This window comes from Mastigoproctus giganteus, chromosome 8 (genome assembly GCF_048544385.1).
Source record: "Mastigoproctus giganteus isolate SK-2022 chromosome 8, ASM4854438v1, whole genome shotgun sequence".
NCBI lineage: Eukaryota > Metazoa > Arthropoda > Arachnida > Uropygi > Thelyphonidae > Mastigoproctus > Mastigoproctus giganteus.
This window is the reverse complement of record NC_143582.1, coordinates 137,165,537-137,191,653: the sequence shown is the minus strand read 5'-3', so window position 1 is coordinate 137,191,653 and position 26,117 is coordinate 137,165,537. Positions and strand designations below refer to the sequence as shown.

At 37.1% G+C, this 26,117-nt stretch overlaps 1 protein-coding gene across 1 annotated transcript in view; it reads right to left on the bottom strand.

The window, feature by feature from the left end:
• The window catches only part of LOC150081844 (uncharacterized), a 92,718-nt gene extending 71,292 nt beyond the window's left edge, over positions 1-21,426 (bottom strand). The window contains exons 1-2 of the mRNA XM_090380341.1: positions 21,174-21,426; positions 8,412-8,486 (exon numbers count right to left, since the gene is read on the bottom strand). Of these exons, the coding sequence (XP_090236467.1) occupies positions 8,412-8,486; positions 21,174-21,373 (275 nt within the window). The 5' untranslated portion in view covers positions 21,374-21,426. The remainder of the gene's footprint in view (positions 1-8,411; positions 8,487-21,173) is intronic.
• Between the last annotated feature and the right edge of the window lie 4,691 nt (positions 21,427-26,117).

Below are 26,117 nucleotides of genomic sequence, written 5' to 3'. Positions count from 1 at the left end.
CTTCATTTTAGAGTTTATATAAGTAAAGAAATCCTTGCTGTTTTTCTTAGCATCTTTTGCCAAGGATTTCTCGTAATCTGCCTTCGCCTGCCTAACCTCCTTTGTCACCTGATTACAGACTAGCTTATATCTGCCATAGGCTTCTGAGTCGCTTGATAATTTATATGCATCCCATGCATTTTTCTTCTCTATTACGAGTCTCATTAGTTCATTAGATAACCATTTAGGCCTAAACCTTAATGCTGTTTTGTTATTCATTTTCAAGCTATCGACTCCATCAAATGAAATGATTTCGTTAAATACGCCAAAAATGCAATCTGTAAAAGAGCATTATAATGATTTGTGACAGCATTATAGTCAGATACAGGTTATAATATAAGAACAGCGTTATAGCGAATCAGCGTGAAGCGAACCGCTTTATAATGAGGGCCTGCTGTATGTGTATTTTTACACTGTTAAATATATTTATCACATTTATTTCATGGTGTTCTATTTTAGTTATGATTTTTTTTTTGTGTCAATATAAAGAACTAGGTTTTATATACAATCCTACCCTTGCCTCGTATTTCAAAACCTAGCAGAATCTGAAAATCTGATACACTTAAAGCAAGTACCTGTTTCTAAAATACAAGTTATATTTGTAGCATGTTCTACTTATAAAATCTTTACAGCACAGGAAATTGTTTGTCAACTTTCAGAATTCTTTTCTGTTTACACCATTTAAATAATTTTATTGAAGTTCAAAAGCATTCTTCAATGGTTTCAAAAGTGTGTGAGCAAAGGGGACAAATTCACATTAATTTGGTCCACTTGATATCGATGGGTCAACTGTTGATGATCCTGCTCAGGTAGCTAACAAACTAAATGAATATTTTGCACCGACATTCACACATGAGGAGTTATTCAGCGAGGGGAATGCCAGAGGTGTATTCAACTCTGGCAGTAAGCTAGTGAATCTTGTAATAACTGAGAGTAAAGTGGAGGAGAAATTGTTGAAGATAAATACAAGAAAGGCTCCGGGGGTGGATGGGATCTATCCAGTTATATTAAAGGAGGAAGCAAAGGAAGTAAGCAAACCCTTAGCCATAATTATGAGAGCTTCCTTGGACTCAGGGGAAATATCCATGGACTGGAGATGTGCAAATGTGACCCCAATTCACAAAGGAGGATCAAAGGGTGACACAAGTAATTATAGACCTGTTAGTTTAACTTCTGTTCCCGGAAAATTAATGGAGGCACTGGTTAAAGAAGCACTGCAGGATCATCTAGACAAGACTTCAGTTATAGCTCAGACACAGCATGGTTTTGTTAAGGGGAAGTCTTGCCTGACCAATTTGATTGGATACTATGATGCAGTCACAAAAGAACTGGATGCAGGGAATAACTTTGATATTATATACTTGGATCTGAGAAAGGCTTTTGATACTGTTGCACATGGAAGACTGCTGCACAAATTGGAGCAGTGTGGCATTGGAGGCAAATTGCTGCTATGGATAAAGGGGTGGTTGAGGGGGAGAAGACAGAGAGTGGCAATCAATGGACACTGCTCATCATGGAATAATGTTATTAGTGGAGTCCCTCAGGGTTCAGTATTGGGTCCATTATTGTTTTCTGTATTTATAAATGATATTGATGATGGTATATCAAGCTTAATGTCGAAGTTTGCAGACGATACAAAGTTTGGCAGGGTTGTCAAGGACACTACTGACACTATTCTACTGCAACAGGATCTGGAAAGGTTGAGCAGATGAGCTGAGAGGTGGCAAATGAAGTTTAACATTGACAAATGTAAAGTGCTACGTATGGGAAACAGCAACCCCAGAGCAACGTATCAACTCTGTGGTACTACACTGACAGTGGTAGAGAATGAAAAGGACCTGGGGGTAATTGTGCAGGCAGATATGAAGTTCACTGAGCAGTGCAGATGGACTGCAAGAGTAGCTCATGGTGTATTATCAATGATATACAGGAATTTTTCTAGCAGGGATAGGGAGGTGATCATTCCCTTGTATAAGGCAATGGTCAGGCCGCACCTTGAGTACTGTATACAGATATGGAGGCCTCATTTCAAGAAGGATGTAGAGATGCTGGAACGAGTACAGAGAAGGACAACAAGATTGGTGAATGGAACAAAGGGGTGATCTTACGAAGAAAGGCTTAAGTTTTGCAAATTACAGTGTCTGGAGACTAGGCATGAGCGAGGTGATCTGATGGAGGTGTATAAAGCCTTGAATGGTTTGAGCATGCTCCATGCTGTTGGGATTCTTCCTCTTGCTCAGAATAATCACCTGAGAGGGCATAAATTCAAATTGAGGAAAGACACATATAGGATAGACGTGAGGAAATTTGCCTTTAGCCAGCGGGTGGTTGGTTGGTGGAACAGACTTCCATCCCTTGTCGTGGAAGTTGATAGCCTAAATAAGTTTAAGGCTCAGCTGGACAGGCATTTCGAATGAACAGAGGGGTGAAGTGGAAGTGGTTATTTTTTATTTATTTATTTTTTTTTTTTGGCTGATGCTGCATAAGCTTGCTTTCTTGCATCAAATGTGCCTCTACTAATGCTAATGCTAATTACAATACAGTGATACACTGTGTTGAAATAGAAAGAAATTTTTTTTTAATCTTGGATAAAGTACACAGATTTCTGAGATGACCTTTGCACCACGGGCTTTGAAATTTTTTGAATTTGTGAACTAAAAAGCTAAAGAGATATATGATAACTACAGACACTCTCCAGCTTACACAATACCCAACTTATGGAAATTCGATAGGCAAGTTTTTGACAGTCGGTACAAAAAACATGAAAATATATTTTGCATCCCGTAGGAATAAATGGAAGTATCGTGAAAATATCATAATGTGAACCCAATAACACATTGTTTTTTTTGGTTATTCGTTCCAAGACTGTGGAAGTTGAAATTTTCGCTATATAACTAAACCATTTCTCTCTCTAAAAGGTCATTTTTATAATGGAAATTGCACTACACTTTCATCGTTATGTGTTCCGTTATAAGAATCAATGTTGAATGTCTTTGTGATATTTTTCTAAAACACATTTCTGGAGGTCACTACCATAAAACAATAAAAACAATTTGAACTTTCCGGTTTATTGGGCTTTTCTGTTAATGGGTAGTAAACTTGATCTTATTGCATTTGCAATAATACAGATAACTGGATGTGGGGGTTTTACATTATGGTATTATGGGTTCCACTGAAATGAGTTCCACTTCACTGAAATCTTCAACCACATAAAAACATAAATTTTCAGAATCTTCTCTTCATTCCTATTTACTTATTACAATGGTTAAAGGGAAGGGACCAACGGAAAGTGCAAGTGCTGGCAGTGCTAGGAAATGAAACAAAAAGAAATGAAGATGATTAATTAAGAAGTACGAAGCAGACAAAGTTTGTCATCTATTGCACGGAATTACGTCTCACTGCTTCAACAGTGAATACTATTTTAAGGGACAGTGTGGGTATAAAAGAACATTTTAAAGGATCAATGCATTTAAGATCAACAGTGATCACAAAACAGCGTTCAGGTGCTATATCGAAGATGGAAAAGCTATTAATAATGTGAATAGAAAATCAGATTCACAAGCGAGTGCCTCTGAGTCCGATGGCCATTCAAGCAAAAGCAAAAAGTATTTATGAAGATATTAAGGATAAGTACAGTGAACCCCAACCCAAGTTTATAGCAAGCAACGAGTGGTTAATAGGTTCAAGCATCGTGCTGGTTTCCCAAACATTAAAGTATGTGGTGAAGTCACCAGTACCGATTCTGCAGCTGCAGAGAAATTTTGTCATGTGTCGGAAAAAACCCCTTCTAAATCTCCACAGCCCTCATCTTCCGCAAGCAGCATTCTTATCAGCTGGAGGGTTAATTCTGTCAACGATATATGAAAAGTAAAACTTGCTGATGTTACACCTGTCTCTTCTCTTTTTTTGTAATTTTATGATTTTGAAATTTTTGTAATTTTGTACACTTTTGTAATTCTTCCTGCACATGAGATAAAAAAAATTGAATAAATAATTCCATTTACATGTTCGTCGAACATTTCTTTTTTGCTTCAATCAAATTCAGTGCACATAGTTGCGAGTGCTGCATAAACATTTAGGGAAATTCCGACTTACATAAAATTCGACTTATGTAAGTCAGGGAGTGGCTGTACAATTAAACTATATAATAGAAAAAGGAAGCATTTCATCTGCTGGGGCTTCATCTGTTCAGGAACCATAAGGCACCAATATGCAAAACAATCAAGAGACATAGCATTTCAATAACCTTTAAACTTGGGAGTATTTGTGCAGTCAAATATGAAAAGACCTGGGAGTAATTGTGCAATCAGATATGAAATGTTCTGAGCAGTGCAGACAGGCAGCCAGAGCAGGTCATGGGGTATTGTCAGTGATATACAGGAAATTTGCTAGTAGGGAAAAGGAGGTGATTATCCCTTTGTATAAGGCAATGGTCAAGCCACGCCTTGAGTACTGTGTACAGGTCTAGAGGCCTCATTTTAGGAAGTATGTAGAGTTGCTTGAGCTGTATCGAAGGATATAGCTCAAGCAACTCTACATCCTTCCTAAAATGAGGAAGGATATTAATAGAAAAAGGAAGCATTTTTTCCTTTTTCTATTAATATCCAGAAGGGCAACAAGATTGGTGATGAGAATGAAAGGGTGGTCTTACCAAGAAAGGCTAAATTCTGCATATTTCAGCATCTGAAAACTAGGCACCTGCAAGGTGATCTGATTGAGGTGTATGAATGGGTGGAGCAGTCTCAATTCTAATGGAATTCTTCCTTTGCTCAGATTACAAACCTCAGGGGGCATAAATTCAAATTGAGGAAAGACAGTTATAGAATATATGTGCAGAAATTTGCCTTTAGCCAGAGGGTAGTTGATTGCCGGAACAAACTTCCATCTGTCATTTTGGAAGTTGATAGCTTAAATAAATTCAAGGAGGAAAATTGGACACACGTTTAAAGTGAATGGATGTGTGAAATGTTTTTTTTTTTTTTTGGGCTGATGCTACATATGCTTGCTTTCTTGCATCACATGCCTCGATTTAATTGGGAGCTGGGGTGAAAGGCTGTGAGTCCTATGCTATCAAACCACTAATAAAATAAGAAACCTTTTTGTCAGCACAAAAGAGAAACGCCACATAGCATCCTCTAATGAAAAATTATCAGAAATTGAACCAGCAGCGAATTTATGTAAAAATAAAATATTAAATAAAAAAACTGTTAAAAAATGGTCAAGTACAGAAACTGACTGGATAGCCCAAAAGCGTGGAAGATACTAATGAATAAACTTTCCTGAATGTGAAAAAAAAAAAAAAAAAAAAAAAACAGATCTTCAGTGAGGTAGGGGAGAAATCGCAAATCCAGAAACTCAAAAGCATATGGTGTAAAGAAGAAATGGTTGTCACAGCCAAGCTACGTATACAGTAGAGCCCTGCTTTATGATATTAATTCATTCCAGAGACACCATCATATCGTTGAAATATTGTAATGTAAACCCAATAACACACTGTTTTTTGGTAATTCGTTCCAAGTCCTCAGAAGTTGAAATTTTTGCTATAAAACTAAGCTATTTATCTCGCTAAAAGGCGATTTTTATAATGGAAATTGTATTAGTTTTATATAGAATACTGAATACTGTATTTTCCAGTGTGTACCACGCATCTTTTATCTAAAAAAAGTTGCACTAAGATTGTGGTGCATCTTATACACCGGAATAAACACTGAAACATGATACAAATTTTAAAAAAAGGAAAAAAAATGCTGATGGTGCCACATTTTTACTTACGCCCCTTCTCCCCAAAATGTTGTTTAAAATGATAATTGATAATTATAAAAAAAATCAAAAATGGTAATTTTCATTTAACTTACGCTGGAAAAGCTGTTTCAATGGTCATGTGGTGATGGAGTTGAAAGAGAATCCTTTACCATCGAGGTATCAGGACAACCTTCAGGATCTGGTGTTCTTTCCGATCGCTGCCTCTTGCTACTTATCGTATAAAAAGTGCTTTGCTTTTGGCACTTTCTCTTAAGGTTCTTGACATAACTTCACACCTGATCTTCAAATATGCAGATCATCAATTCAGTGGTCTCAATATATGTGTTTTTTCTTACTGTCCTCTTCACAATGTCCCACACAGCAAGCATGTCCTTAATTTCTTAAGTTGTTGCTACATGGTCATCCTCCCCATGTTCCTCATCTCCACTGTCATGCTCACACATCTGCTCTAATTCCTGGAGCTCCTCTGTTGTCAACTCCCTTGCATGGTCTTCAATTAACTCCTCCACAACAATCTCAAGAGCCAAGGACTCACCAAGAGTGATAATTTCCTACTCTAGAGCACCTTCAAATCTTTAAAAATCATGGATGACTGAAGGCCGCCAGTTCTTCCAGGCTGCATTGAAGCACATTGTAACCTCATTCCAAAAATTGACAATAATTTTTACACAGTATAAGATGTTAAACCTGGTCTTCCAGAATTCCTTTAAGGTGATGGCTTTGCAGGGCCGTGCGGTATATTTTCTCAGTATGATGCAAGTCTTCGAAATGCCGCCTCCTTACAGTGCCACCTCTCTGTATCATAGCACAGCACGGCCCTGTGGCTTTGTCTCCTGAGTCTCTTCAAATCACTTGGCAAGTATCTATTTCATGTAAATTTTTTTTAAAGTTCTCAACCAATTGCTGATCCATCGGCTGATGCAGAGGGATGGTATTTGGGAGAAATTTGACAGTAACAAAGTCAAATTGCTCCTACAGAGATTGGGCAAGTTCGGGATCATGGCCTGATTATTACTGTTAATTATCCAAAATTAAGTGCCTTTAAAGGAAGTTTGTTCTTTTCTAAGTAACTTTTGACTGAAGGACAAAACACTTCAAATACCCATTCACTGAAGAGATGTCTTGTCACCCAGGCAGAAGACGCCCAACCTGCCTTTTATGACCTTTTGCTGTTTAAACACTTTTGGAGTTTCTGAGTAGTAAACCAACATTAGCTTAAGTTTAAAATCACCAGAGGCATTGGATCCCAATAGCAGAGTAAGACTATCCTTCTTAGGTTTATGCCCAGGCAACAAGGTCTCTTCTTTTGTGATTGCCTGGGCATTCTTTTCCAAAAGAGATGCGTTTTGTCTGTATTAAAGACTTGTTGAGGAAGGTAACCCTCCTTCTCAATGAGCTCTTGAAACTCCACCTTAAAGTTTTCAGCTGTTTCCTGATCAGCATTGCAAGCCTCTCCATGCCTTATGGCACTTTTAATATTGGACCTTTTTCTAAAAAGGTCAAACCAACTTTTGCTGGCTTTCAAGTCCCCATATCATGTATCACTAGTTAAAGGTGTTTTGTTTTAGCCTTTTAGTTCTCAAAAATCTGCTTTGAGTATTTGCAAATGTATTTTCCAGGACCTGTATCACCTTTCATTTGTTTTTCTTTTATCCACAGCAACAAAAGCCTTTCCATTTCTACTCTAAAGCTGTTGGCCTATCATTGGTGGGTGGGCAGGTACCCTGGTAATGCAACATATCATCACAGCTGCAAAGTGATTCCACAATACCAAGGTACCTGCCCACCCACTAATGATAGGCCAACAGCTTTGAAATGGTACCATCTGGTTGGTGGTATCCACTGAGAATAAATAACAGTAGTCTTCTCCACTAGAAAAGCATTACTTATTCAAAGTAATGCAATACATGGTATCTTGTTGTGAAGGCAGCCAGAATATGAGATACAATTAAAATGATGCCTTTTATGCTACACATGTAGTTTAAATTTATGGATAAACTATGGCGTATCTACACCAATATTATATAGTTAATCCCACTTTATGATACTACAGCTATGAAAAATTATATTCCAAATGACTGCCTCACCTGCAAAATGTATCCAAGAATACTTCCCTGACATATATAAGGCATTACAAGTACATAGCAAGCTCAGGACCCAAAATCTGGAAGATATCTTTATTCCATAGGGATTCAGTACTGGGCCTTCCATAAATTGTAAGAAATCTATTTCTTGCTGAATGCAATGAACCCTGCCCAAGAGCATTGTATATTCTATTCAGGATGATGGGGTGCTAGGGATCCAAGTATTGATGGAGATCTTTTTAGTACAAATACAGACATTACTCACTTAGTGAATAAACTCTGCTGTAATTCAAATGATATAATGCAATATGCAACACCATCTGACACTCGATGATAATTATAATTCTTCTAGTTACTGAATACCTCTGGATAAAATGGAGGTGGGGAAAGAACACCTGATAATCAAGGATGGCATTACTCTTTTAATCCCAAACAAATTCTTTCCAAAATAAATTGAATACTGTTTAGATGTGTATTGATATTAAACAGAAAAGTACATTACAAAAAATTCTTACCAGCACTGACCTGTCAATCATATTAGAAAGCTTTCTTGCAATAAAATCATGGAAATCATTGGCAGTTCTTTCAGTAGAAACATTTCTGTAAGAAATTTACATTAATTTTATTGACATATCATGTTTTTACTAAAATAAATTTCTGTGTAATATTGAGTTAATTTATACTACTTTAATACATAATTTACATGATTCCCTAAGATGAATTAAATGACTTTTTTTCTAAAATCTGCAAATATATTAAAATTTTGGGTCATAATCAAGAAGTCCATGCTTTCTCTTCCTTAAAATTTATAAATAATATTTTTATATAAAAAATAAATATAATAATGTAATATATAGTAATTCATATAATAAAAAATTTTAAAAGCTACAGGCTACAAGAATATTATTGTATTATATTATGAAGCCCAAAAACCTGCTAAATCTGAAGATAAAGCAATGATTTAATTCCAGATTATTTTCCTTTAATTTATAGAATATATTCCAGCCAATAATCTTCATAGAACATACAGCAAATATGGAGTAAGAATAAGCATACGGTTATGCCCACATTTATCCTATAGCAAACATAGTTATACATGTCATGTGTTCAAATCTATGTGATGTCACAAAATAAAGCAAAATGATTGTAAATTATAATTTCAAATGAGAATTTGTGTACTTGAACTAACCTCCAGAATATACATATAATGGAATATACATATATTGTTAACAGTAGGGACTGCTTCTACAGGGATGGTATACACTTAAATAGAAAGGGTGCAAGAATATTTGCTGATGCTATCGAGGCAGTATTCGGTGGGTCGGAAAACTGTTATCCTGGGGAGGGGGATACAAGGACTAATAGATTAACAGTAGCTACTGGCAGAGGTGAAAGTGATTCTTGCACTGCTTCTATTGGAATGAGCAGCAGCCTGGAAACCAATATGCAGGGTATTTCAGAGGCTGCTGGGAGTCATTGCGGAACAAGTAAACACATGGGTTGTGTTAGGATAGCTAAGAATAGGAACAGGTGCATGTATACTTGCGGGTAACCAATGCTAGGAGTTTGGAAAATAAATTTGATGAATTTGAGGTATTGCTCAAAGCATCAAAGGCGGATATTGTTGGTATATCAGAGACGTGGTGTCACACAGATATAAGGAATGCAGAACTGGAATTTGGGGAGTACAACATCTACAGAAAGGATAGACAGGATAGGAAGGGAAGAGGGGTTATGCTATTAGTTAAGAAACACACAAAATCCAAGGAAGTGAACCCAGTCGACATCGCTGGACAGTGCAGTGTTGAGTCAGTTTGGTGTGACATAAGCATTGGGAGATCAAAATTGAGAGTAGGAGTGTGTGCTATAGGCCTAATGACTCTGATGAGTATAATAAGAAACTGTACAGGGAAATAGAGTGGGCCAGTAAATCAGAGAGTCTTATAATGGGGAATTTTAATTTCACAGATACTGACTGGAATTTATGGGTTGGTCACTCACACACTCGAAAGGCTTTTGTGGATTTATTGGATGACTGTTTTCTACATCAGCATGTTCGGGAGGCAAATAGAGGGAGTAATACTCTTGATTTGATTATCAGTAGTGATTCTTCATGCATCAAGAATCTGCAGATAGAGGAACCTCTAGGTGGCAGTGATCACAGTGTGCTGACGTGGGATTTACTCAAAGAGGTAACTACCATCAGGGGTAAAGGGAAGGGTTATTGCTTTCGTAAAGGCGACTGACTACGATGGTCTGAGACAGTATTTAAATTCTATACAGTGGGACCAACTGATGATGTTACCAACAGCAAATTCAAAATGGGAAGCATTCAAAGAATTTATCTTGGAAGCTACTAGGCTTTACATACCGACTAAGAAATATTGTTCAAGGTTTAGCTCTAAATGGATGTCAGATGAACTAATGAGACATATGACAGAGAAGAAAAATGCATGGGATACATATAAATTAACACGTGACACAGAAGCCTATGATAGATATAAGTTGATCTGTAACCAAGTTACAAAGGAGGTTAGGCAGGCGAAGGCAGATTACGAGAAATCTTTGGCAATGGATGCAAAGAAAAACAGCAAAGAGTTCTTTACTTATGTAAACTCTAGAAGGAAGGGGATGAATCAGTTTGGTCCACTTGATACCGATGGTTCAACTGTTGATGATCCTGCTCAGGTAGCTAACAAACTAAATGATTATTTTGCATCGACATTCACGCATGAGGAGTTATTCAGCGAGGGGAATGCCAGAGGTGTATTCAACTCTGGCAGTAAGCCAGATAATCTTGTAATAACTGAGAGTAAAGTGGAGGAGAAATTGTTGAAGATAAACACAAGAAAGGCACCTGGGGTGAATGGGATCTATCCAGTTATATTAAAGGAGGCGGCAAAGGAAGTAAGCAAACCCTTACCATAATTATGAGAGCTTCCTTGGACTCAGGGGAGGTATCCATAGACTGGAAATGTGCAAATGTGACCCCAATTCACAAAGGAGGATCAAAGGCTGACACAAGTAATTATAGACCTGTGAATTTAACTTCTGTTGCTGGAAAATTAATGGAGGCACTGATTAAAGAAGCACTGCAGAATCATCTAGACAAGACTTCAGTTATAGCTCGGACACAGCATGGTTTTGTTAAGGGGAAGTCTTGCCTAACCAATTTGATTGGATACTATGATGCAGTCACAAAAGAACTGGATGCAGGGAATAACTTTGATATTATATACTTGGATCTTAGAAAGGCTCTTGATACTGTTGCACATGGAAGATTGCTGCACAAATTGGAGCAGTGTGGCATTGGACGCAAACTGCTGCTATGGATAAAGGGGTGGTTGAGGAGGAGAAGACAGAGTGGTAATCAATGGACGCTGCTCATCGTGGACTAATGTTATTAGTGGAGTCCCTCGGGGGTTCAGTGTTGGGTCCATTATTGTTTTCTGTATTTATAAATAATATTGATGATGGTATATCAAGCTTAATGTCCAAGTTTGCAGATGATACAAAGGTTGGCAGGGTTGTTAAGGACACTACTGACACTATGCTGCTGCAACAGGATCTGGAAAGGTTGAGCAGATGGGCTGAGAGGTGGCAAATGAAGTTTAACATTGACAAATGTAAAGTACTACATATGGGAAACAGCAACCCCAGAGCAACATATCAACTCTGTTGTACTACACTGACAGTGGTAGAGAATGAAAAGGACCTGGAGGTAATTGTGCAGGCAGATATGAAGTTCTCTGAGCAGTGCATACGGGCTGCAAGAGTAGCTCATGGTGTCTTGTCAATGATATACAGGAATTTTTCTAGCAGGGATAAGGTGATTATTCCCTTGTATAAGGCAATGGTCAGTCCACACCTGAGTACCGTATACAGGTCTGGAGGCCTTATTTGCCCGTCTGCACTGCTCAGAGCTGCTGGAATAAGTACAGAGAAGGGCAACAAGATTAGTGAATGGAACAAAGGGTTGCTCTTACCAAGAAAGGCTTAAGTTTTGCAAATTACGATGTCTGGAGACTAGGCACCGGCCAGGTGATCTGATAGAGGTGTATAAAGCCTTGAATGATTTGAGCATGCTCAACTGATGGGATTTTGCCTCTTGCTCAGAATAATCACCTGAGAGGGCATAAATTCAAATTGAGGAAAGACAGATGTATGATAGATGTGCGGAAATTTGCCTTTAGCCAGCGGGTAGTTGGTTAGTGGAAGACTTCCACCCCTTGTTGTGGAAGTTGATAGCCTAAATAAATTTAATGCTCAGCTGGACAGGTATTTCGAATGAACGGAGGGGTGAAGTGGAAGTTTTTTTTTTTTTTTTTTGGCTGATGCTGCATAAGCTTGCTTTCTTGCATCATATGCCTCTACTAATGCTAATGGAACTCACTTAACACAAAAAGCATCTTAGGTTCATCCTAACACCTATAAATTTTCAACGTATATTTATTTGCTTAACAAAAAAGTTTACACAAAATACTGCTTAACACAAAAATGCTGTTCATCTAGTGGAGTCAATGCATGGGAAAATAGCAGCTGTTATATGTGCAAGTGGTGGTCCAACACAGTATTAGGTAAGTGGTCACAATTCAGTGATCACTGAGTGTAATATTTACACTTTTTAAAATTACAGTTATAATCGTTGACCTCCACGTGTCCTGGTAAAAATGAATATAGGCAAAATTCTTTGATTAACACGAAATGGTATTTTAGGTTGTTTTTAAAATCCTTTCCTTGTCTTTCAAACTCCCAAAGCCCCCATCCCACCCACCAGTACAGAAAAATCTCAATCTTAGCTAAACTTTCTTTACTGCTCTTTCCATCCCCCCATGCTTCTTGCTGTGACTGGCTGAATACCGAGAAGACAAGTCATGAGAGTGGGAAGAGGAAGATATGAGTTTAATATTGAAATGAGAGAGAGATTTTCAAAATCCTTTCCTTGCCTTTCAAACACCCAAAGCCCACATCCCACCCACCAGTACAGAAAAATTTCAATGTTAGCTAAACTTTCTTTACTGCTCTTCCCCCCCCCCCCCACTCCCATGCTTCTTGCTGTGACTGGCTGAATACCGAGAAGACAAAAGTCATGAGAGTGGGAAGAGGAAGATTTAAATATTAAAATGAGAGAGAGAGAGAGAGAGAGAGAGAGAGAGAGAGAGAGAGAAGGATTAGGAGTACAGGTACTAATGGTGGAAGATGAAAGGAAGCACAAAAATAAGAATAACAATGGGTAAAAAAGTTTTTGAGGAGTGAAGAATATTATGCTGATTTTGTTTAAGGAAAGGAAATTATTGGCATGATGTCTGGCATGGAGTGTGGCAATTTAGGTAGTAGAAACATGGGCATTAAGAACTGAAGATAGAAGATTCTGTAGGAGTTTGAAATGATCAGAAGTTAACAGAGAAATTGGGTTAGAATGCAGTTAAGCAGGCAGTGGGACAACTAAATTAACTAAAATTTTGCTGTTTTTGTCATCATGGAGAGGGAGGTGATTATTACCATGTCACTTATTAGTTCTCTTTTCAAATCCTGATGATATCACTGGCCATCCACATTTTCTATAATTAAGCTTGCTTCTATTTCAAATATAAGTTGAATTTTTTTCTTTTTATGTAGTTTTAAAAAAAGATTAGGTTAGCTTATGCCACTAATTTGGGATGGATGCAAGCAAAAGAGTAGGTTTTTTAATAGATATTCATAAAAAAAGGTTAGGTTTTTACATCACTTCAGGACAGATTCAAGCAAAAGTGTCAGTTTTTTCACACTTTCATTAGTGAAAAAAGGTTAGGTTATGTTTTTATACCACTTCAGGAAGGATTCAAGCAAAAGAAGTATGGGTTTTTTAATAGACTTTCATTTTTGGCTAGTGAAAAAAGATTAGATTTTTACGCCACTAATTCGGGATGGTTCAAGCAAAAGAAGTTTGTGGGGGGGGGGGTAAAATTTGCGTATATGAAAAAAAAATCCTAAAAACTTTGTGTTTTTTTTTTCCCTTTCACACACTGTACGATATTTTTACTGCTCATTCAGTTGATAATATCACTGCCTGTCCATTTTCTATAATTACAGTTTGCTTCAGTGTATGGCATCACTGTTTTGTCAAATGCCATGGAAAGATTCACTTCAGCCCGGAGAAGAGGAACCATGATAGACCTTATTGAATAATAGAAGAAAGCTTAGTGTCACGTGTAAATGGAGAGGAAAGCAGCGTATGGCATGTGGCTTGTTTCTGCCAATTGATGTTGACATCACTCCTGCTCGCCTTCATCAAAGGTAAGTCACATAGCTTTGCACTTAGTTGTCTGACCACATGCTTCACTGCATTTTTACCGAGAAACTGCATTGGACATGTGTTGCAAGGTAAGGAATGATGACAGATGTATGTAGGGAGAAGCTGAGAGAAAAGAAGCTCAGAGAGAGAGAGAGAGAGAGAGAGAGAGAGAGAGAGAGAGAGAGAGAGAGACTACAATAGATGAATTGGGTAGCAGAAACATGGACATTGTGAATGGTAGCTATTTGATTTGGAAATATCACACAGCAAAAGAGAAATTGGATTGGACAAGTGTTACAAGGTGAAGGACTGATGAAGGACATAATGTAGGGAGAAGCTGAGGGAATAAAGTTCAAAGGAAGATTGAGAAAAACTATGATAGAAGAACTGAAAAGGGTTGGTGGATATAGGGAAATGAAGAGGATTGACGATAGGGAGATATGGAGACACAGTTGAGTTGCATGCTTAGATGAAGAAATTCAGTATTCGTTAAGATTATATTTGCTAATTGGTAATCCTGCACTTTAGTGTCATGAGTCATGGTCAGCCTGCAAGTCACCGCCAGCTCCAACCTGTCGTGAATCGTATTCTAATGGGCAGTTCTGACTTGCTAAGCATGCGTGACACTCACTCTATCTGCCAGTTGCCACTGTATCTGCCGGGAATTGTCATGAAGCATGCACGACACTCTCGGTATCTGCCAGTCCACATATTCTTCTGCCGGTCTGTGTGTCGGGAAAACGTCACGCTGCATACACAACACTCACTGTATCTGCCGGTCCGTACACGGTACAGTACTGGCAATGTACTATGTACATACTCACAGTAATTTTTTATTTTATTTTTTGAAAACTCAAAGTAAGTTTTCAAAAAGAATAAAAATTTCCTGACTACATAAGAATTTGTAGTCAGGAAATTTCCTGACTACATAACAATTTTCTACATAAGAATTTGAAAATAAAAATAAATGTAGATAGTTATAAAAACAATAATGGATTTTTTATTAGAAATATTGGATTGCCAATTTGTGAGGTAAATGACCTGAAAGTTAAAATAATTTATTTTATTGTATATGTTTATTAGATGAGGAACTGCATCATTGTTAAGTGTAATATTCAGATAAAGGAAGTTGGCTGTGCATTTATCAGCATTTTCTTTATTAAGTTTAAGTTCAGAGGGGTAAATATCTATAGCAAAGCATTCAAAGTCTGTATTTAATACTAAGATGTCATCCACATATCTGAAAGCTAAAAGTTTATGATTGGGATTGATTGTAATAAATAATTCTTCATAATAGTATAAAAAGGTTAGATATAAGGCTGGAAATTTGTGAACCCATAGAAACTCCAATAATTTGTTTGTATGCTTGTTTTCCATCGAAAATGAAATTATTCAGTATGCCAAAATTATTATTATTATTTTGCTTTTGCTGCACCAGCCAAAAAAAAAAAAAAAAAAAAAAATTCCTGAGTTTCCCTGTGAGAGAGAGAGTCAAAAGTAGAAAGGAATCACCAAGAAAGAGAAGAATGATGATATACAGCTCAGGACCCTAGGTGTCAAAGTTTGCAGGGTTGTTAATAACAGTAATGACAGTGTGCTGATTGACAAGGTTGTCCCAAGTACTCTCATTAATATAAAGTTTCTCTTGGTATTTGTGAAACAGTTGTTTTAGCACAAACACCAGTAAGTTATGTGGGATGGAAGTGAAAAGGTTGGTGAAATCAAAAGTTTCTGTACTGATTATAGAGAAATTTGATCTGACAGTGTCTAAAACAGTTTGGTTATAGTTAATAACCCTGGTAGCAGTAAGATTGTTAAAAATGGTTTTGAGTAGTCTGAAGAATTGCTTGCACGGTAGGTAGCAGCCACTATTTTTGGAACTGGTGATGCATCTGAAACCTACTGGTTGTTTGTGGAATTTGGAAATCATATAAAGGAAGGGAGGGGTAGTGTTCTTTATTTTGGAATGCAGTTTCTTATGTAAAGCAATAAGCTTTTTATTGTAGCAGGAGGATTAAGACTGCATGGTGTACATGTGGAACTCTTTTCAATTTCAGTTTTGAGTTGGTTGAAGTAAAATTGTTTGCAAAAGATAGCAAAGTTGTTAGATGCTTTGTCAACTGGGGTGATAATGAAATTGTCTTGTAATTCTATAATATGTTTTTTCAGATTGCAGAATGGAGTGTAGTGGTTATTGTAAAATTTGTAGGACTTGCCAATAGCCTTTTTGAAGTCTTGGTAGATAATGGTTATCCAGTTTTGAAAAGCTTCATGTGGAATGGTATATTTATAAGCAAGCTTGTTGGCAAAATGTGTAAGACTTAAATATAGTTTTATGTTGATGTTATTAATATTAACTTGGTGAATGGGTCTAAATTTGAACCCTTTACTCATAGCAGTTTTTAGATTATGGTCATTTATGATGTTGAGATTTCCAGTAATGATATGCCCATGATGTTGATCAGCAAATGGGGCATATACTGGATTACTGCAATGGCATGGGAGATCATTAAGTGAAGTATTACCTATGTTGGCGGCAAGTTGTTTGTAGTTGCATATTTTTAAACCTAATGGACGATCATAATTGAAACAGTAGTGATGTATATCAAATTTGTAAGGTTATTAAATGGTAGTAGGTAATTGTATTTGTTAAGAATAGAGGACCAAGGCATAGCGTCAAACCATTTATGGAGAAATATGATGTTACAATATTCAATGCACTGAGTAGTAATAGTTCCATTTTTAGAGACTAATGTCTTGTATTATGTGTTTAAACTGTATATTGGTGAACATGAATTTATGGCTGAATGAGACAAGTACTTTAAGAACAGACTTTTTAATGCTTAAAAGGAATTAATAAATTTTTTGGAGATCAAGTGTGGTCCCGTGAACTAGGGATATTGGAGAAATTGAATTTGATATTTTTAAAAAGTTTATGTTTCTTGTTACCACAAGCATGTTTGTGTATTTTGGTTTGCAAAATATGACTGAGTTTAAATAATTTATAGATACAGTGCATGATAGGTGGTAGATGACTTTCATCAACCGGTGAAATACCACCACTTTGTTTATTGGAGACTTGAAGTGGTGAAACCCATGTTTAGTCTCTAGAGCAAAGTTTCCAGCATCCCCCTCTCCCCATGCTTCTCCTTCAACCCATGTACGGTACTAAGTGCTATAGGTTTTGATACCTTTTGTGTTTGGGGTTTTCATAAAAAAAAAAAAAAAAATGGTGTATATATACCATTTTTATGAGACACCCTGTATATATGTGTATATATATATATATATATATATATACAGGGTGTCTCAAAAATATTGGTACAAATGTTTAGGGCAGGTAGGTAACATCTAAAGGAATGTGAATCACATAGGAACCCATAACCGGAAACGTCACGGGAAAGTAGTAGCAGAGGCACAAGAAGCAGAAACAACACAAGACAGTAATTAGTGGCAAACATTTATTTGATATAATATTAACAATGGAGTACGAGATGGATGCATTTCATGATGTTACAACAGATGCTCAAAGGTTCCACCATGAGACACAATGCATGCGTGACACCGACGCAGCATGGATTGGCGGACACGGTCGAACACACCTAGAGTTTCTTTGACAGTAGCAACAGCGCAGACGAGTTTTGCCACGAGACCCATTTCCGTCTCCACAGGCGATTCATACACGATAGATTTGAGGGCACCCCATAGAAAGAAATCAAGGCTCGATAAATCAGGTGAGTGTGGGGGCCAGGCAACGGGTCCACCACGGCCAATCCATCGACACCCAGAACGCCTGTTCAATAACTTAGACCTATTTATCAAAAACTATACACCCAAGAGCCATGCAAAGGCAAACACTAATAAATTTCCTATGTGGTTCACAAAAGAAATCATTCAATTATTCAAGAAAAAACAACAAATGTTCATCAATTTCAAAAACACACAGAGACATGATTTACATTCAGTTCTCCAATCTACGAAGGCAAATAAAAAACGATATCAATTCGGCCTACCAAAATCACTTAGCTAACCTACAGAATGCAATGCTAAACAGGCATGATGGGTCCATTCTGGAAGCATTGGAAAATGGGTTATAAAAAACACAAAAACATGAACAAAATGGACACCATTCAATCAGATGAATTTGCAAATTTCTACAGTGAACTATATACTGAAAAAGCTGATCACAGCAGTAAGCTTTATTACACCTCTCCCTCCACGTATTTCAGTGATACCCTGACACAATTTGAAGTCAATGCAGAGATTTTATTGAATACCCTCAACAAATTTAAATTAAGTTATGACACAAACACCAGCAGTTTCCCCATGGCACTCTGGAAACACTGCTTTGTTGTCTTGCAATAACATCTTATACATCTGATTAAAGCCATTTTCAATAAGGGATCACTCCCCGGAATATTAAAGGGAACCACTATCACCCCTCTTTTTAAAAAGGGGGCTAAAGACACACCTTCCTCATTTCGACCCATACAGAAATCTAATCCCCTAAGCAAGATTATTGAGAACCTCCTTTACCAGAGGCGGATTTAACGGCGGGCGCACCAGGCGCCCGCCCTGGGCCCCAACTTCTGAAGGGCCCACGCAAAACCCCAACAAATTAGTTGAATATATTAGTTCAACTAATAGTTAAACTAATATGTTCAAAACTTTGTGATTATTATTATGCTATTATTAATTATATTATACATATATTATATTCAAATTTTATTGGAAATAAAACATTACTATTAAATAATATTTTTTATTTATTTAAAAAAATGGTTAACCTTTTTTTTTATTTTCCCTATCTCTCTCTTTTTTTTTAAGGGGCCCACTATTTTCATCTGCGCCCGGGGCCTCAACCGACCTTAATCCGCTCCTGTCCTTTACTCTCAACTCTGCTCCTTCATGAAAAATAAATTCAGCCACATTCATCATGGCTTCCTAATGGGCAGATCAACAGTGACAAACCTACTCTCCATAGAACATGACATAAAACTTAGCCTTGACAATAACAATCAGATAGACATTATATACCTGGACCTACAGAAAGCCTTTGATTCAATAATACCACACAAGTTGCTCAAATTAAAGTACATAGGTTTATCAAGTAATGCCTTATCACTTATGTCTAACTTCCTTGAAAATAGGAAAAGCAGAGTATATTTTGAAGGAAAATTCTCCTCCACTTTCCATATACAAAGGGGAGTCCCACAGGGTTCTCCTCTGGGGCCACTACTCTTTGTTGTATATATTAATGACATACAAGATGGTATGCAACATGTTGACATCAAAGTGCTCTCATATGCAGATGACTTGAAAATTTACAAAACAACACAAGACTGTGAATCACTGGAAAATGGACTAGACACCATCACCCGATGGATCACAAACAATGGTCTAACGCTAAACTTAAACAAATGCTGCACCATGTCTGTCGCAGACTATCACAAAAAACACAAGATTAATTATCCCTATAAAGCTAATAATCATGAGCTATTGAGAATACATGAGGTTTCAGATTTGGGAGTATGGTTTTCTGAGAAGGGAAACTTCAACAAACATGTAAATAAAACTACAGCTAAGGCCTCCAAATCCCTTGGACTGGTTAAAAGAATCTGCTTCGATTTCACCAACGTACAGCTCATAAAAACAGCTTGCATGATGATAATCAACCCAATTCTAGAATATGCCTCACAAATCTGGAATCCTCACACCAAAATTCTAATAAAACAACTGGAACGTATTCAGAAATCCATAGTCAGATTCCTGGTGTACAAATCTAGGTTGGAATTTAAAACAAAATCCTACGATGAATGGTGCAATCACTTCGGGATTGTACCACTATACCAAAGAAGAGCTGAAGCAGACTGCAAATTCTTAATGCATCTTGTGGCTGGAAAATTGGATGCCCCCGAGCTGCTCTACCTCATAAACTTCAGCTGTCCTCCAAGAGTCTTGAGAAGACAAAATATGCTGGCACAAGACCCATTCAGAACTGATCAACTCAGATTCCATTACTTCAACAGAACTACAAAATTGCTGAATGAATCCAACATTGATATCCTAAATGAAAACATTAATATCAAAAAAGAGCTACAAAGGTATTACAATCAAACTAATAGAGAATGAAAATAAATGACTAATTTAATAATAACAACAATAATAATACTATAAAGATAGGTTTACTTAGCTTTAAGTTTAAAAAATGATTGAGAAAAAAAAAAAATAGGGATAACCATAAGATTATAATAACACAAATCAATTAGTGCAACTACTTTTTGTTAACTATCAAGAAAAGAAAACAACAAATGCTTAGTAAAACAAATTTCTCTGTTACCACAGCTTTGCTCAAATGCAAATCGCTTGTAACATATGATATGCATTGTATATGTTGTAAATTACCTTGTATATTTGAAATTGTATATTGATACCTGACATTGTGTACAGATTGTAAATAGAATGATTACTGTATCGCTACTGAAAAATTCCTCCTCTGTAAGGCTTCGGCTGTTTTGGAGTAATAAAAAAAAAATAATAAATAAATAAATAAAAAATTACTGCGCGTATGTAGTATATTGCCAGTGTCGCGCATGTTCAGTCAAGTTGGAACTGCCCTTCAGAATATGATTCACGCTAGGTTCGAGCTGGCGGTAACTTGCGGGCTGACCGTGACTCACATTAAAGTGAACGATTACCTACTAATCTTACTTTTACTAATTAAAATTTACTAATCTTACTTTTACTAATTAAAATTTACTAATCTTAACGAACGCTAATTTGTTCCCTTGGCAGCACACGTACGACGATCCGCACTTTACTACATGACGATATTTACTTCACTTGTAATTCAATAAGCTCATTATGCCTGTTATTCTTATTAATATACTAATTCTTGGCTGCTTAAGATGATCATTTTGTAAGGTCAAAAATATCCACATCTTAAAAAATCTTTTTTTAGATAAAAAAAAATTAACTCCACAGTACATAAGCTAGTAGTTTTTCATACGTACGGAAAATGCATTTCATTTGTGTTACTTTTATTTGTTCCGTTGAATCTGTTCTCACTCGTGTAGTCGCCAACTGCAATGTGAAATCGGGGATCAATAGCTTCTAAAATTCGATGAGTGTCTAATTCGCTATCATCATTGTCACTTTCTTCATAGTCATCCTCTTCCTTGCTGAAATCTTTGTTTAACAATCCATTAGACATAATTTCACACAAACCATTCTACAGAACTCTTAAGACGAATACAAACACATTCAGCAAGAGGGCGTTGAGTGCCATTACGAGTGATGGAAGTGAATTTCAAGCTGCAAGAAATCATAAATTTTTTAAGACTTTTGCCGTTAATTGTCATAATAAATCGAACTTTATAAGTAGCTTTATAGTCCTAGTTACGCGCGTTATTTTATTTCTAATTTAGATAGAAATTTTGTAGGTTATTATTCAGTATACGTAAAACCCCCGGGCTCACATCTGATGAGTATAGGTTTGGCTGTAACCGGTAAAAATGGATTGATTGTACAGTCGAATTTTGTGATTCGGTTAAGGCGAGAGCGTTTTCTTCCTGATTAATTTGTGTCGTCGAGGGGGGGGGGGGTCTTAGCTGAGGTAGGTGTTTTCCCCTTATCCAGCTGTTTTAAAATCGGTAAACGAGTTCGTGATTTAAAAACATCGTCAAGTGGGGAGAAACACCCTAGGCGCTAACCGGTAAAAATACACCCAACAGCACTTGATTTGTTTGTTCGAATTTCTAGCTGGCAGATTTGAATTTTGTAATGACTTGATAAACGTTTATTTAAAAAACAGGGGAGGAGGGAAGAAGCCAAATACAATATTTCATGAAAATCGATTAACCGGGGATATTTTTTCCGGGATTCGGGCTTAGCACACTCAGGTTCTTGAGCTGGATATCATCATTCTTCTCTTTCTTGGTAATTCTCTCTCTCTCTCTCTCTCTCTCTCTCTCTCTCTCTCAGGGTAACTCAGAAATTTGTTTTTAGCTGTAGCAGCATAAGCCTCGTGATTCCTTGCATTATATGGCTAGTAATAAATATAATAAAAAAATTGAAAACCGTTGTTTCGGTCGAATCTTGCCTCCATTGTTATAATAAAGAGCACAGAGTAGTAACTTTATCTTGGTGGTATAAAGTAAGTGGGAGGAATTCAAATTTTTAATTATGGTAAATATGTAGGTCTAACGTAAAACTAGATAGCATAATATAGCATTAATAATTAGTTAATTAAAGTTATTAATTTTCGTTTTAATCAATTGGACATCATGCCTCAGACTAGATCAGCAAAGCAACGAGCACAAATTAGCAGGAGTGCTGCGGATCGGGGGAGAACCGAGGGGGGCGATTCTCCAACGCATCACAGCGTAAAAAATGTGCAAAATATGAAATGTTTGTGTCTTTGTGTTTGCTAGTTGCTGGGACTGCCAAGAAATTATGCACCAACACAGCGTTCTGATGGGCGCTTAGGAGAGTCAGAAGATTCAGTTAGATGCCATCGAAGATATTAAAGTGGGGGATCCATCAAGCTCTCAGACTGCCAACTCAGCACCAGAGTTCACTCTTGTGCATCAGACAACACAGTGGCAATCTCCAAGTCAGAATGCGCCAGTCCCAGGACTGGCGCATTCTGACTTGGAGATTGCCACTGTGTTGTCTGATTGCCACTATATTGTCAGGGAGATAGAAAATATATTCTGCAAAAAGGATGTTAATATGTATGTATGTATAGTATCGTGTGTAGGACGGCACCTGAACGAAAGTTCAACTACGCTTTTGTACACTGTCATGGTTACAGAGCAATGTAACAGGTCTGAAATGTGTGTAATATTATGTTCATGCAGTGTGTGAGTTGTTGTGTTGTTTCTGCCCTTTTATCACCAGGTAGGCCATCACCTGGAAAGCCTGCCCAGTCACACACACACACACACACACACACACACACACACACACACACACACACACACACACCACTCCCAGGAGACAGGACAGCAACAAAAGAAAAAATAAAGAGAATAGCATAGAGTAAAAAATAATAATAATAAATAAAAATAAATAAATAAATAAATAAAACAAAAATAAATAAAAATAATAAAATAAAATGAATAAAATCTTTATCTATGTCTTTGCCCACGTCTTTATGCAGTGCTGCCCGAAGTAGCCCACAAAGAGAAAAGGTGTACAGTCAAACAGCAGTAGTAATGTCATTCAAAAACCAGATCAGCAAGAACAAGTTCTAGATATAATTCTATTAATCTGGAGTGGTATCAGAAGTCACTGATTGATGATGGTATCATTGTGTAGAGGAAGGATTTAGTTGTGCAGAGTCTTGATAAAGAATGAATAACCAGAAAAGTACAGCATCTGTTAAAATCTTCGTGGGTTCTTGAAAACCAGCAAAATTTTGGACATTAAGTAATCAGGACGACAAACGAGACAACAGGTTGCATTTTCATTGAAGTGTTTTCACGTTGATTGAAGACAAGTTTTGTATTGTTGCCTTAAGAGCCAATCTTAGGTCCTCCTAAATGGAGCATTCGAAAAGGACGTGAGGGGCGTCTTCCGGTAGCACACATCGACAGGAGACTGCATTAGAAAATCTGAATTGGTAGAATTTTGCGTTAAGCGAACCATGTCCAGTTAGTATGCAGGAGGTATACAGTAGGGGTGAAAACCATTTTCTGGTGGATGATGAAAGTAGTGCAGTTACGTCTGGAATGAATTTTTTGCTAATAGCTCCTTTTCGGAACAATTCCATATATTCTGCCAGGTGTTCACTGACAAATTCCAGCATCGGGTTCATTCAGTTTTGGAATCAGCCCGAGGATTGACAATAATTCCCTGAAATTCTGGAGAAATGCCACTGCGGTTGTAAAAGCACAAAACCTTCTAAACACAACATGCAATTCGAGGGGTATAGTGCCTGCAAGAGTCTGTAGAGCTGGAGCTGATACTGTTCGGCAAACGTGAAGTAGACTTCTAAACACAACATGCAATTCGAGGATTGTGTAGTGCCTGCAAGAGTCTGTAGAGCTGGAGCTGATACTGTTCAGCAAACGTGAAGTAGACTAAGGAGAAAACAACGTTGAATAGTGGATAACTTAGTTTGCACAGTTTTAAATGCAGTACATCTAAACCACAGGCTCGCAGCATAGGTTGTAATTGGGATTAAAGCAGCATTATAAAATAGATGTAGGATTTTAGTGTTCAATCCCCAGTGTTGTCTGGTAATTTGGAGCAGCATTGCACTAAAACTGTTGACTTTGACGGACAGAGGTTGATTATGTGCAGTAAAGTAAAAGCGGTCGTCGATGATGACTCCAAATAATTTGATGCTTCGGACAAGTGGAAGTCATTTCTTGTCAAGTTTTGCAACTGATGGTCTGCCATAATCTAATTTGTGTTTAAAAATCATGATCTTCGATTTGGTTGGGGATAATTTCGATTTGTACTTAAAGGACCAAGACGATAGTTCAAAGAGTACTTTATTGGCATAGAGTTCTAAATCAGATCTTGAGTTTCCATTCACCAAGATGACAAGGTCATCTGCATATGCAAATTGTTGCACATTTTGGAAATTCAGTCGTCATAAACAGCCAATCATCAAGAACTAGGTTCCAAATCAAGGAACCCAAAATTGATCCTTGGGCTAAAACCACGGGAGAGAGATCTGTGAATCTTCATGCTTTTAGTGATGACGGGACAGTGCGATCAGCAAAGTAGTTTCTACAAGATTATAAAGCTGAAGAGAGCAATGATTGGAACGGGGTCTACTTAGGGCTCTCTCTTCCACCATAAAGTATCAAAAGCACCCTCAAAATCGATAAAGGTCGCCATAACGTACTTGGAAGTGGAGCTATCAATAAGGTGATTTCGCATCCAAGCCCTTGCCTAAAACCTTATTCAAGAGAGGATGTGGAGCCTGTAACTTCCAGCAGTGTGGTAATTTTATTATTATTTGTTAGCGATTATTCTCGCTAACATTTTTTCCAGGTGAGAGAGGGCGGTAGGGTCTAGTGGCTTACCAGGTTTATGTAAAATCTTAAGCATGGCGTGTTTCCATGTTTTGGGAAACGTTCCAGTATTTAAGCAGTTGTTGAATAATTTAAGTAGAACTTTGGGCCTTAGGTCATAAAAATGTTTGATAAATACATTATCAATTAGGTCATCGTCAGGACATTTATTTGACTGAATTTTTTTCAGGATTGAAGTGTTCCTCTGCAGTGAATGGACTTGTTTCTTCTAAAGGAAGGTATTTTTGGTTTAAATTTCGAATAGATAGATAGTATGAAGTGTCAATAGTCAGATCATCATTAGGCAGCAGTTGGTCCAAGATGTCATTTATGGAGTCTGTTAATGTAAGAGTTTCCATGCTGTTGGAGATAATTTAGTTAAAAATGTCACCAAGGGTCATTTTATTTTTTAAATTTTATAAATGACACCCCAAGGATTATTATTCCCAGATGTACGGACAAAATTGTGCCAAGATTGCAATTTGCTTTCATGAATCAATTTTACGTTTTTTTTTTTTTTTTTTTTTTTGTTTTTGAGAGTTTTGTATTTTTCAGGTAATCTGTCAACTTCTTCTTGGGGTCAAATACGCCGTTTGCGTTGAAAATTTCTTCTGGTTTTGTGTACAAGTTTCCGAGTAGAAGAAAGATCGTTGTTCCTCCAAGTTAGTTTTTAGCTTCTTTTTATGCGTAGATTTCTGAGTTGCAGTAATGATAATGTTTTGAATCTGAAGTGCTAATTGTTCGGCGGTAAGAGAATTAAAATTTTCTAGGTTATCTTCAGGCATATCAGAGAGAACCGAACGATTAAAACGAAACCGTTTTATTTTTCTGAGAGTGTAACGTATGAGATTACGAATAGGTTGGTGAAGAGGAAGAGTTGATCCCAGCAGGAAGACGATAGAGCGATGGTCACTTGTTGTTATGTCA